This window comes from Oncorhynchus clarkii, chromosome 17, assembly GCF_045791955.1.
Source record: "Oncorhynchus clarkii lewisi isolate Uvic-CL-2024 chromosome 17, UVic_Ocla_1.0, whole genome shotgun sequence".
In the NCBI taxonomy this organism is placed as follows: Eukaryota; Metazoa; Chordata; class Actinopteri; order Salmoniformes; family Salmonidae; genus Oncorhynchus; species Oncorhynchus clarkii.
In genome coordinates, this window is record NC_092163.1 from 34,853,089 (window position 1) to 34,866,539 (window position 13,451).

Genomic DNA, 13,451 nt, shown 5'->3' on the forward strand with positions numbered 1-13,451 from the left:
GCAGCAAAACAAAGCAGTCACTCCCAAAGTAAATGTGCAAACACTGGAGCACACTTATTATGCATTATGCCTATTCCAAAAGTTAATTGGCTAAGTGATTTGAATTAAAGATACTGCCGGTAGTTGGGGAAAGGAAGCAGAAAAGGGGAAATTATTCATGCCTAACGACAAGGGGGTCTCTTTGGGACCTATTACAAATTACACAGGGCTGTGCGAGGGGTCAGGGGTAGCTGCCGTAGGGGTTGTGTGTGTATGTGTGTGCATGCATGCTCATGCCTATGTGTGAGTCTCTAGTGTGTGTGTGTGTGAGACAGAGCGATTTAAAAGTGTATAAATTAAATCACTAGAGTATTGGTTTGTGATGGTTTGACTGATTGCTCCAGATTGTGTGGTGGTTGGGAAATCAGCATAACTTTAAGTGGTCTATAGGTGGAGGGGTATTTGACTCATCTACGCTCTCTTATCCTCCTCTTGCTCAGTCAGAGGGAACTGGGAGCTCTTTCTCTCCACAGGGAGCCTGTGCAAACAGACTGTCTCTCGCACATATGCTTGAGTGCAATGCATCTCCTCTCCTCTCTCCTCTGCTATACCCATCCTCTCCTCTCTTATCCTTCCCCTCTTCGAATTTTTTCATCATGCCATGTTCCTCTCTCCAAAATGCCTCCCATGTTCCCATGAAGTCTGCATGTGGGCATCTGTTTGGATGCACCTGTGTGCCTGTAGATGTTTGTGTGCATATGTGTGTGGAGTGAACGTATGTGCATCATCTGTGTGTACCAAGCACTCCTGCTTGCTCTGTAAGCACGCTTGTTCCTGTGTGTAACATTCATGGCAAACAGAAGGCGTTGTGTGTGTGTGTGTGTGTGCGTGCGTGCGTGCGTGCGTGCGTGCGTGCGTGCGCGCGTGTGACATTCAAGGGAGCAGAAGGCTTTGTATAAGTCAGTGACTCAGGGGATGCCCCCCACATGTCTGGGTTTACCCAAGACACCTGCCCCACTTTCCTGCCATCCTGCTGTCCCTTCACCCCCTCTCTCTTCCTCTCTGCACTGCTATACCCTACAGCCATAGGTGAAAGCACTGGATAGGTCTCCAGCCCATTGCCTTTATTTATCCAGTGCTTTTCAGATTACTGGTCCTGGAGGAGAGGAGATGAGGGAGGGTGGGTATTGAGGAGTTTTGGGTTGCTGCCCATGGCTGAGGCATGCTCTCTCAAAGACATCAGTGTGAACCCAACTGTACAGTCCCACAGGCATGGCCAGGCATCTGCCTCCCAGCTCCTCTCTACTCCAGTACACCAGATAAGATGGACCCACATCTTCTCGCCACCAAAATAGATATTAGTATTCATGATGTAGTCTGTTAGAAAGTTACGGCATCCACATTAGGATGTTGTCGGTTCTCAGAAAATAGTTCCTAATATGGATTCCGTTGGTTATATTAAAATCACTCCTAATAATGTAAGAATGAAGTTTCAGGAAGATGTTTTTAAAATATGTTTGTTCTGGGGCTTTCATGTACAGAATTATGTCTTTGACCTACTATTATATTATTAATTGCGCTTTTGGCAAACAAAGTGACACAGGAGGCTGGTGGCACCTTAATTGGGGAGAATGGGCTCATGGTAATGACTGGAGCGGCATCAGCGGAATGGTTTCAAAAACATCAAACATATGGTTGTTTGATGCCATTCCAATTGATCCGTTCCGGCCATTATAAATGAGCCATTCTCCCCTTAGCAGCCTCCACTGGTAGGGTGCCATATTTATCACAAATCCAATACACATTAATAACACAAACAGCATTCTGTCTAATAATGGATTTACGTGACATCATCTCTGTCTCTGTCCCTGAGTCTGACTCTCTGTCTCTGTCTATGACTCTAACTCTCTCTAACTCCCTCTCTTTCCCTGCCTCTACCCCATTTCTCTATCTCTCCCTCTGTCTGTTTCTGCTCCATAGCGATGGAGGAACTGGATGGTGACGAGGTCAGAGTGTCCTCTAAGGGGCGCATTGCCGAGCGAGACATAGTCCAGTTTGTGCCTTTCCGGGACTACATAGACCGCCAGGGCAACCAGGTGCTGAGCATGGCACGGCTGGCCAAGGACGTGTTGGCAGAAATCCCTGAGCAGCTGCTGGGTTTCATGAAGACGAGAGACATCGAGCCCCGGCCCGCCTCCTCCACCACCACTACCACCCCGCCAGGACTCCACAAGCTGCGCATCTGAGAGAGGGGTTTGGGTGGGGGTCTTTGGTTCTTGGGTTTAGAGACATTGTTTGGACCATTTTCAGTTGCAGCAAATACCTGAAGAGACACACACTGAAGCCGTTGGGGTACACACACACACACACACACACACACACACACACACACACACACACACACACACACACACACACACACACACACTGCAGTAGCGATTTCCTGCCTGGTGAACACCGCCATGCTGTGATGTAACAACTGTACAGCTTAACAAGGGTCAAATGGAGCATGACCTTTGGAGTGAGAACTGTTGGAATTGCTTCCGTGGTTGCCAACCCCTCACTGACCCCTTAGCTTCTTTTTATATGCAGGGGTCAAGGAACAGTCACCGTTAAACGTTGTAAAAAGCAAGAGTTTGTGGGCTTCTCAACAGACAGAAAGAGCGATCGATGTTCACCTTTTTTCCTATGCCTCCCTAGCCACGCATGCAATGAGTGTTTCATTCTCACATCTTTTGTGGTCCAAAACAGAAACAAATTGGCCACTTGGGTTGCTATGGCAGTACTTTACTTTGTCCACTCTCTGGCCAATGTATATGTCCATGTGTATAATGACACTGTACAAACATTGAAGAAAGTGGGACAGCCGGTTAATATCCAAAACAAGTGAAAGGCACAGGAAGTCTATTCATGTTTGGTTTCTTCTCAGGGCATTTCTGAAAGCTTTTGGATGAGTTTCGCAAAACAAGGGAGACGGTAACAAGATGGCGTCTCTGGACAGTTGAGGTCTCAGCCTCGGCATCTGGAGTCATTGGGTGTTTCTCAAAATGCATACTACCGTGCTCCGAGCACACACATTGGAGCACGGGAGGGTCATAGTATGAGTTTAAATCAAAGTATGCGAAACGGAGCACAGAGGGCACTTCTGGAATGTGTACTCCATGTGTACTTATTTTGAAGTATGCATCAATGCAAGCTTCAACGGAAAGTATGCAAAGAAATATGATGCAACCACGTAAAAAATGACATAAAATGTATTGAAATCAATGGTGGCCATTATTTGAGCTGAAGCGAGAGAAAATACACTCCTATTCAGAATGAAATGTTGCTTATTCCCATCTCATATGTTGCCTGACTATAATATTTTATTTTGATACGTTAATAAATACAGGCGGTGTTCATTTTGCCATGTTTATCTTTATTTTTTTTTATTTTTTTTATTTCACCTTTATTTAACCAGGTAGGCCAGTTGAGAACAAGTTCTCATTTGCAACTGCGACCTGGCCAAGATAAGGCATAGCAGTGTGAACAGACAACACAGAGTTACACATGGAGTAAACAATTAACAAGTCAATAACACAGTAGAAAAAAAGGGGAGTCTATATATACATTGTGTGCAAAAGGCATGAGAAGGTAGGCAAATAATTACAATTATGCAGATTAACACTGGGGTGATAAATGATCAGATGGTTATGTACAGGTAGAGATATTGGTGTGCAAAAGAGCAGAAAAATAAATAAATAAAAACAGTATGGGGATGAGGTAGGTGAAAATGGGTGGGCTATTTACCAATAGACTATGTACAGCTGCAGCGATCGGTTAGCTGCTCAGATAGCAGATGTTTGAAGTTGGTGAGGGAGATAAAAGTCTCCAACTTCAGCGATTTTTGCAATTCGTTCCAGTCACAGGCAGCAGAGAACTGGAACGAAAGGCGGCCAAATGAGGTGTTGGCTTTAGGGATGATCAGTGAGATACACCTGCTGGAGCGCGTGCTACGGATGGGTGTTGCCATCGTAACCAGTGAACTGAGATAAGGCGGAGCTTTACCTAGCATGGACTTGTAGATGACCTGGAGCCAGTGGGTCTGGCGACGAATATGTAGCGAGGGCCAGCCGACTAGAGCATACAAGTCGCAGTGGTGGGTGGTATAAGGTGCTTTAGTGACAAAACGGATGGCACTGTGATAAACTGCATCCAGTTTGCTGAGTAGAGTGTTGGAAGCAATTTTGTAGATGACATCGCCGAAGTTGAGGATCGGTAGGATAGTCAGTTTTACTAGGGTAAGTTTGGCGGCGTGAGTGAAGGAGGCTTTGTTGCGGAATAGAAAGCCGACTCTTGATTTGATTTTCGATTGGAGATGTTTGATATGGGTCTGGAAGGAGAGTTTAGAGTCTAGCCAGACACCTAGGTACTTATAGATGTCCACATATTCAAGGTCGGAACCATCCAGGGTGGTGATGCTGGTCAGGCGTGCAGGTGCAGGCAGCGAACGGTTGAAAAGCATGCATTTGGTTTTACTAGCGTTTAAGAGCAGTTGGAGGCCACGGAAGGAGTGCTGTATGGCATTGAAGCTCGTTTGGAGGTTAGATAGCACAGTGTCCAAGGACGGGCCGGAAGTATATAGAATGGTGTCGTCTGCGTAGAGGTGGATCAGGGAATCGCCCGCAGCATGAGAAACATCATTGATATATACAGAGAAAAGAGTCGGCCCGAGAATTGAACCCTGTGGCACCCCCATAGAGACTGCCAGAGGACCGGACAGCATGCCCTCCGATTTGACACACTGAACTCTGTCTGCAAAGTAATTGGTGAACCAGGCTAGGCAGTCATTTGAGAAGCCAAGACTGTTGAGACTGCCGATAAGAATGTGGTGATTGACAGAGTCGAAAGCCTTGGCAAGGTCTATGAAGACGGCTGCACAGTACTGTCTTTTATCGATGGCGGTTATGATATCGTTTAGTACCTTGAGCGTGGCTGAGGTACACCCGTGACCGGCTCGGAAACCAGATTGCACAGCGGAGAAGGTACGGTGGGATTCGAGATGGTCAGTGACCTGGTTGTTGACTTGGCTTTCGAAGACCTTAGATAGGCAGGGCAGGATGGATATAGGTCTGTAACAGTTTGGGTCCAGGGTGTCGCCCCCTTTGAAGAGGGGGATGACTGCGGCAGCTTTCCAATCCTTGAGGATCTCAGACGATATGAAAGAGAGGTTGAACAGGCTGGTAATAGGGGTTGCGACAATGGCGGCGGATAGTTTCAGGAATAGAGGGTCCAGATTGTCAAGCCCAGCTGATTTGTACGGGTCCAGGTTTTGCAGCTCTTTCAGAACATCTGCTATCTGGATTTGGGTAAAGGAGAACCTGGAGAGGCTTGGGCGAGTAGCTGCGGGGGGGGGGGGGGGGGGAGCTGTTGGCCGAGGTTGGAGTAGCCAGGCGGAAGGCATGGCCAGCCGTTGAGAAATGCTTGTTGAAGTTTTTTCGATAATCATGGATTTATCGGTGGTGACCGTGTTACCTAGCCTCAGTGCAGTGGGCAGCTGGGAGGAGGTGCTCTTGTTCTCCATGGACTTCACAGTGTCCCAGAACTTTTTGGAGTTGGAGCTACAGGATGCAAACTTCTGCCTGAAGAAGTTGGCTTTAGCTTTCCTGACTGACTGTGTGTATTGGTTCCTGACTTCCCTGAACAGTTGCATATCGCGGGGACTATTCGATGTTAGTGCAGTCCGCCACAGGATGTTTTTGTGCTGGTCGAGGGCAGTCAGGTCTGGAGTGAACCAGGGGCTATATCTGTTCTTAGTTCTGCATTTTTTGAACGGAGCATGCTTATCTAAAATGGTGAGGAAGTTACTTTTAAAGAAAGACCAGGCATCCTCAACTGACGGGATGAGGTAAATGTCCTTCCAGGATACCCGGGCCAGGTCGATTATCTGCCTACATACCATATATCACAAGCCCATAATAGGTCAATAGGGCTAACTGGCTAGCAACTAGTACTGTTAGCTAGCCAGATAGCCACAAATAATTGTTAGCTAGCAACCCACGAAGAATATATCTCACATAATATTAGTTTTAGATCATTTTTGCATGTTAAAATATCTGGTTAGCTACATTATTATGCTAGCTGATAGTTATGAAGTAAAATGGTTGCTTTGTGTATATCTTGGTTCGTTACTATTGCCATTGTTGACCTGACTGGAAGACGGTTCAGTGAATGGGTAAGTCCATAGTAAGTCAATAGGGCTAACTGGCTAGCAAGCTAGCCATGAAGAATTGGTAGCTACCAATGAAATATGTACAGTTGAAGTCGGAAGTTTACATACACCTTAGCCAAATACATTTAAACTCAGTTTTTCACAATTCCTAACATTTAATCCTAGCAACAATGCCATGTCTTAGGTCAGTTAGGATCACCACTTTATTTTAAGAATGTGAAATGTCAGAATAATAGTAGAGAGAATTATTTATTTCAGGTTTTATTTCTTTCATCACATTCCCAGTGGGTCAGAAGTTTACATACACTCAATTACTATTTGGTAGCATTGCCTTTAAATTGTTTAACTTGGGTCAAATGTTTCGGGTAGCCTTTCACAAGCTTCCCACAATACGTTGGGTGAATTTCGGTCCATTCCTCCTGACAGAGCTGGTGTGACTGAGTCAGTTTTGTAGGCCTCCTTGCTCGCACATGCTTTTTCAGTTCTGCCCACACATTTTCTATGGGATTGAGGTCAGGGCTTTGTGATGGCCACTCCAATACCTTGACTTTGTTGTCCTTAAGTTTCTATATCTATTTCTATAGATTCTATATATTTATTTATTTTATATATTTATACAGTTCTATTTTTGTTTCATCAGACCAGAGGATATTTCTCCAAAAAGTACAATCTTTGTCCTCAGTTGCAAACCGTTTGCAGTTGCAAACCGTAGTATGTCTTTTTTATGGCGGTTTTGGAGCTGTGGCTTCTTTCTTGCTGAGCGGCCTTTCAGGTTATGTCAATATAGGACTGGGATTGATTTGCACTTTTCGCACCAAAGTACGTTCATCTCTAGGAGACAGTACGCGTCTCCTTCCTGAGCTGTATGACAGCTGCGTGGTCCCATGGTGTTTATACTTGCGTACTATTGTTTATGTGGTACCTTCAGGCGTTTGAAAATTGCTCCCAAGGATGAACCAGATTTGTGGAGGTCTACAAATTTTTTTCTGAGGTCTTGCAAAGCAAAGAGGCACTGAGTTTGAAGGTAGGCCTTGAAATACATCCACAGGTAGACCTCCAATTGACTCAAAGGATGTCATTTAGCCTATCTGAAGCTTCCAAGCCATGACATCATTTTCTGGAATTTTCCAAACTGTTTAAAGGCACAGTCAACTTAGTGTATGTAAACGTCTGATCCACTGGAATTGTGATACAGTGAATTATAAGTGAAATAATCTGTCTGTAAACAATTGTTGGAAAAATTACTTGTGTCATGCATAAATTAGATGTACTAACCGACTTGCCAAAACTATAGTTTGTTAACAAGAAATTTGTGGAGTGGTTGAAAAACGAGTTTTAATGACTCCAACGTAAGTGTATGTAAACTTTCGACTTCAACTGTACATCTACCTTGCATAACATTAGTTTTAAGTAATTTCTGCCTGTTTAACTAGCTGGCTAGCTAGATTATTACGATACACAGATCTAGCTGATAATTAGAAAGTAAAACGTTTGCTTTGTGTATATCTTGTGTCGTCTATTGTTGCCATTGTCCTGGCTGGAAGAAGGTTCAGTGAATGGGGAGGGGAATTGTGAGGCAGTACAGTAGAGGGAGTGCGAGTGCTTCTCAAATGTATTGTTTTATGCATTCTCCACACTCTCGTCCTCACAATTATGTACTCAAGAGAACATGGTCGGAGAATGCACTCGGAGCGTGAGAGTGTGCAGCACGGTAGTATGCATATTGAGAAACGCACATTGTGTTCATATATCTGTACGTCATGCCCTTGTTTAAGGACTGGTTCCTCTTGTCCAGGGGGCGATTGAAAAGTGTTTATATTGTTTTATGCCAGTACTCACTATATGTATGTATGTATGTATGTATGTAGTTGGATATCTTAGCCACGTTACCTCATGATAAATATATTCTCTATATTACTGATATATTCCACGTGTTGAAATGTATACATGTTTCATATGATGGCCTGTGAAAGCCCTATATTACAGATCAGAAAATAAATTCAGAGACAGGATGTGTGAATATTGAAATAACTTAAGGGCCTGCTGGCTGGCAATGCGTACTCCTGTTGAGAGCGAAGTCTTGATCTTTCAAATGACGGGTTGGAAATTAAAAATCGTCTTGAGATGGAAATAGCTTGAGCGCCCCCCATTTATTTTTCTACCACCATACAACTGGCCGTCTGACGTCCAGCTGACGTCACTGCACAGGTTCATTCTGACCCAAACACTGGTCTGAATATACCATAGTACCTAGTCACTATTTATTACTTCTCCTTGATTTCCTCCTTCCAAATGTAAACTTTTCCAAGCGTTTGGTCAATGGTGGCAAAACCTGCTCCGTCTTTCAAACATGTCAAAGCATCAGGGTCAACTTTGTGTCACTCCATTTTTGCTAGAAAGAGGTGAGGAGTGAAAGAGATTGTGCCTCAGCATAAGTTGTTCTCAAAAGTGTGGTCCCTCGCCACTAAGCCTGTTTCGAAGGAGTTGCAATGGGCTGATTTACTCCGCATATTTATGCATGGTTTCTTTCCGCCACAGCTCTGGTTTCCAAGATATGGGTCTATATTTGTTCATTATTTTGGCTGGGCTTATAGGATCTTCACAAGTTTATTTACAATGCATGTCATTGTTTTGTAGGCCTACTTGTCTTGTTATTATATATTTTTTCTTTGAGAAATTCCTGACTATAACGGATCATTCAAACGCAGAGATTTTGTTCACAGTCAAGTCTCTATTCTGACTTGTTTGATTTCTCTCTTTTACTGCATACACACGTTCTTCTCTCCTTTCTTTCTTTCACTCACTTACTCACTCACTCACTCACTCACTCACTCACTCACTCACTCACTCACTCACTCACTCTGGGGATGTGCCAAAAACGGACATGGCTTCTCTTGCACAAATTTGATTTCTCTGTAAGTAAATTGCACAACAACAGTTAGTCGATGTCGTGCCAAATGCCGTCGTTCCTTTTTCCTACAGCACTTAAGGAGAATTTTGGACTTAAACCGTATTGGGAAGTGGCCCTTAGATACCCTGGGAAGAGATGAACCATTAGGGAAACATTTGTCACCAAACTTTTGGGGAATGATCAAGCATTTAGGACATTGTAAGAGTAGGTCAATAGGGGCTATAGAATAAGATGGACAATGGTATGAAGGGTTGTCTTATGATTTATGGAATAGGGATATGGATATGTGGCCTTAATTCTGTCATAATCCCACAAGTGTGAGTTAGGCAGGATTCCATTTTTATTTGATTCAATGCAAGTCAAAATTCCATTATTTTGAACGCTAACCTGATTAGTCAACACATTTCTGATGGTTGTGGTCATCGAGAATAACCGTTATTCACATTTTAAATTGACTAAAACATTCATAAATATTTGATGAGTGTTCTATGCTGGGTTGGTTTTGCATGAGATCGGATTGTGTATTGAATTCTGTCAATATTCTTTATTGTACACAGGAACTGCCAAAACGGCTTAGGTAGGCCACCAAAAATTCAGAAATGTCCATCCCCAACTACAACATTCTTCGCCAAAGACAGCCTGCATAATTCTGTCACGCTATCCAGGTCTGTGCCCAAACAGTTTGAGCTTCTACTTTTAAAAAGCCACCTTTCCAGAAATAAGTCTCACTGTTGCCATTTGTTACAGACCCCCCTCAGCCTCCATCTGTGCCCTGGACATCATATGTGAATTAATTGCCCCCCGTTTATCTTCAGAGTTTGCACTGTTGCGTGACCTAAACTGGGACATGCTTAAGACCCCGGCCGTCCTACAATCTAAGCTAGATGCCCTCAATCTCTCCCAAATTATCATGGAACCTACCAGGTACAACCCCAAATCCGTAAACACGGGCACCCTCATAGATATCATCCTGACCAACCTGCCCTTTAAATACACATCTGCTGTCTACAACCAGGATCTCAGCGATCACTGCCTCATTGCCTGCGTCCGTAATGCATCCGCGGTCAAATGACCACCCCTCATCACTGTCAAACGCTCCCTAAAACACTTCAGCGAGCAGGCCTTTCTAATCGACCTGGCCCGGGTATCCTAGAAGGATATTGACCTCATTCCGTCAGTAGAGGATGCCTGGTTATTCTTTAAAAGTGCTTTCCTCACCATCTTAAATAAGCATGCCCCATTCAATTTGTTTTAACCAGGAACAGATATAGCCCTTGGTTCACTCAATACCTGACTGCCCTTGACCAGCACAAAAACATCCTGTAGCGTTCTGCATTAGCATCAAATAGCCCCCGCGATATGCAACTTTTCAGGAAAGTTTGGAACCAATATACACAGGCAGTTAGGAAAGCAAAGACTAGCTTATTCAAACAGAAATTTGCTGAAATTAGCACAAACTCCAAAAAGTTCTGGGACACTTTAAAGTCCATGGAGAATAAGAGCACCTCCTCCCAGCTGCCCACTGCTCTGAGGCTAGGAAATACTGTCACCACCGATAAATATACGATAATTGAGAATTTCAATAAGTATTTTTCTACGGCTGGCCATGCTTTCCACCTGGCTACCCCTACCCCGGTCAACAGCTCTGCACCCGCCACAGCAACTTGCCCAAGCCTCCCCCATTTCTCCTTCACCCAAATCCAGATAGCTGATGTTCTGAAAGAGCTGCAAAATCTAGACCCCTACAAATCAGCTGGGATAGACAATCTGGACCCTCTCTAAAATTATCCGCCGCAATTGTTGCAACCCCTATTACCAGCCTGTTCAACCTCTCTTTTGTATCGTCTGAGATTCCGAAAGATTGGAAAGCTGCCGCGGTCATCCCCCTCTTCAAAGGGGGTGACACCCTAGACCAAAACTGTTACAGACCCATATCTATCCTACCCTGCATTTCTAAGGTCTTCGAAAGCCAAGTTAACAAACAGATCACCGACCATTTCGAATCCCACCATACCTTCTCTGCTATGCAATCTGGTTTCAGAGCTGGTCATGGGTGCACCTCAGCCACGCTCAAGGTCCTAAACGACATCATAACTGCCATCGATAAAAGACAATGTTGTGCAGCCGTATTCATCGACCTGGCCAACGCTTTTGACTCTGTCAATCACAGCATTCTTATCGGCAGACTCAACAGCCTTGGTTTCTCAAATGACTGCCTCGCCTGGTTCACCAAATACTTCTCAGACAGAGTTCAGTGTGTCAAATCGGAGGGCCTGTTGTCCGGACCTCTGGCAGTCTCTATGGGGGTGCCACAGGGTTCAATTCTCTGGCCGACTCTTTTCTCTGTATACATCATTGATGCCGCTCTTGTTGCTGGTGATTCTCTGATCCACCTCTATGCAGACGACACCATTTTGTATATATCTGGCCCTTCTTTGGACACTGTGTTAACTACCCTCCAGACGAGTTTCAATGCCACACAACTCTCGTTCCGTGGCTTCCAACTGCTCTTGGAGGCCACCTGCCCGCCCGTCTAGCAACACTACTCTGGACGGTTCTGACTTAGAATATGTGGACAACTACAAATACCTACGTGTCTGGTTAGACTGTAAACTCTCCTTCCAGACTCACATTAAGCATCTCCAAAATGAAATCTAGAATCGGCTTCCTATATCGCAACAAAGCATCCTTCACTCTTTCTGCCAAACATATCCTCGTAAAATTGACTATCCTACCAATCCTTGACTTTGGCGATGTAATTTACAAAATAGCCTCCAACACTCTACTCAGCAAATTGGATGCAGTCTATCACAGTGCCATCCGTTTTGTCACCAAAGCCCCATTTACTACCCACCACTGCTACCTGTATGCTCTCGTTGGCTTGGCCTCTCTTCATATTCGTCGCTAATCCCACTGGCTCCAGCTCATCTATAAGTCTTTGCTAGGTAAAGCCCCACCTTATCTCAGCTCACTGGTCACCATAGCAGCACCCCCCCATAGCACGCGCTCCAGCAGGTATATTTCCCTGGTCACCCCCAAAGCCAATTCCTACTTTGGCCTACTTTCCTTCCAGTTCTCTGCTGCCAATGACTGGAACGAACTGCAAAAATCACTGAAGCTGGAGACTCATATCCCCCACACTAACTTTAAGCATCAGCTGTCAGAGCAGCTTACAGACCATTGCACCTGTACATAGCCCATCTGTGAATAGGCCACCCAACTACCTCATCCCCATATTGTTAATTTTTTTGCACCCCAGTATCTCTACTTGCACATTCATATTCTGCACATCTATCACTCCAGTGTTTAATTGCTAAATTGTAATTTATTTTGCCACTATGGCCTATTTATTGCCTTACCTCCCTAATCTTACTTAATTTTCACACACTGTATGTAGAATTTTCTATTGTGTTATTGACTGTACGTTTGTTTATTCCATGTGTAACTCTGTGTTGTTGTTTGTGTCGCACTGTTTTGCTTTATCTTGGCCAGGTCGCAGTTGTAAATGAGAACTTGTTCTCAACTGGCCTACCTGGTTAAATAAAGGTGAAATAAAAAAATATATATAATAATATATAATATATATATAAGAACCAAAAACGATAATGGAGCATTTTAATAGTAGATAAAACTCTAATAGACACAACGTTTAAACATAGTGCATGCGTGTAGCAGTGTTATAAAGTACCAAAGTAAACTTCAATTCACATCACCTGTTGAATATTTTTGCATAAAGCATGAATATCCGGCTGTGTTCTGTGTACAGTATAAGTTTAACCTTCTCATTGAACTAGGCTTGACAGACATAAACTATATGCTGCTTACAATCCCCTTTGCCCATTCAAGTGTTTTGTGACCGTTTGCGCTTACAAGTATACCTAATGTAAATATATCGTAGTTCATGTACAGAATATTATGTGATCTGTCTTCCTCCTGATTTTCTTTCTATAACGATTCTGTAAATGTATATCTATGTTATTCCTTACCTGCTTGTGTTGGTCAAAACCTATTTGTAAATTTGCCCATTTGTTTTATATATCTTATCTTAGAAATCAAATAAAGATATATTATTAAGACTTATCTCACTATTGAAGTTGGCAGATTATGTTTGTTCTTGGAGTTAACAAAATCATGCATGCTTTAAGAAAGGTCATTGCCCTGGACAGTGCATCTCATTCCCCTAAAATAGATCATCATATTCATTACTAATGTGCATGGTGGATGTCTGCCTGGACTGTAGTCTGTAACTATTTATGTGTATGCTTAATAGGCCTACATGGAAATCTGTGAATTTTAAGAGAAAGATTTCTGCAGTGAATTACTAATCCTGAAAGACTTTCATACAAAATA

General features: G+C 43.6%; 1 protein-coding gene across 1 annotated transcript in view; it reads left to right on the plus strand.

Moving 5' to 3' along the window:
* Window positions 1-2,225, plus strand: part of LOC139370743 (copine-9-like) — a 193,592-nt gene extending 191,367 nt beyond the window's left edge. Inside the window, exon 20 of the mRNA XM_071110413.1 lies at window positions 1,960-2,225. Within this exon, the coding sequence (XP_070966514.1) occupies window positions 1,960-2,225 (266 nt within the window). The remainder of the gene's footprint in view (window positions 1-1,959) is intronic.
* Window positions 2,226-13,451: the final 11,226 nt, after the last annotated feature.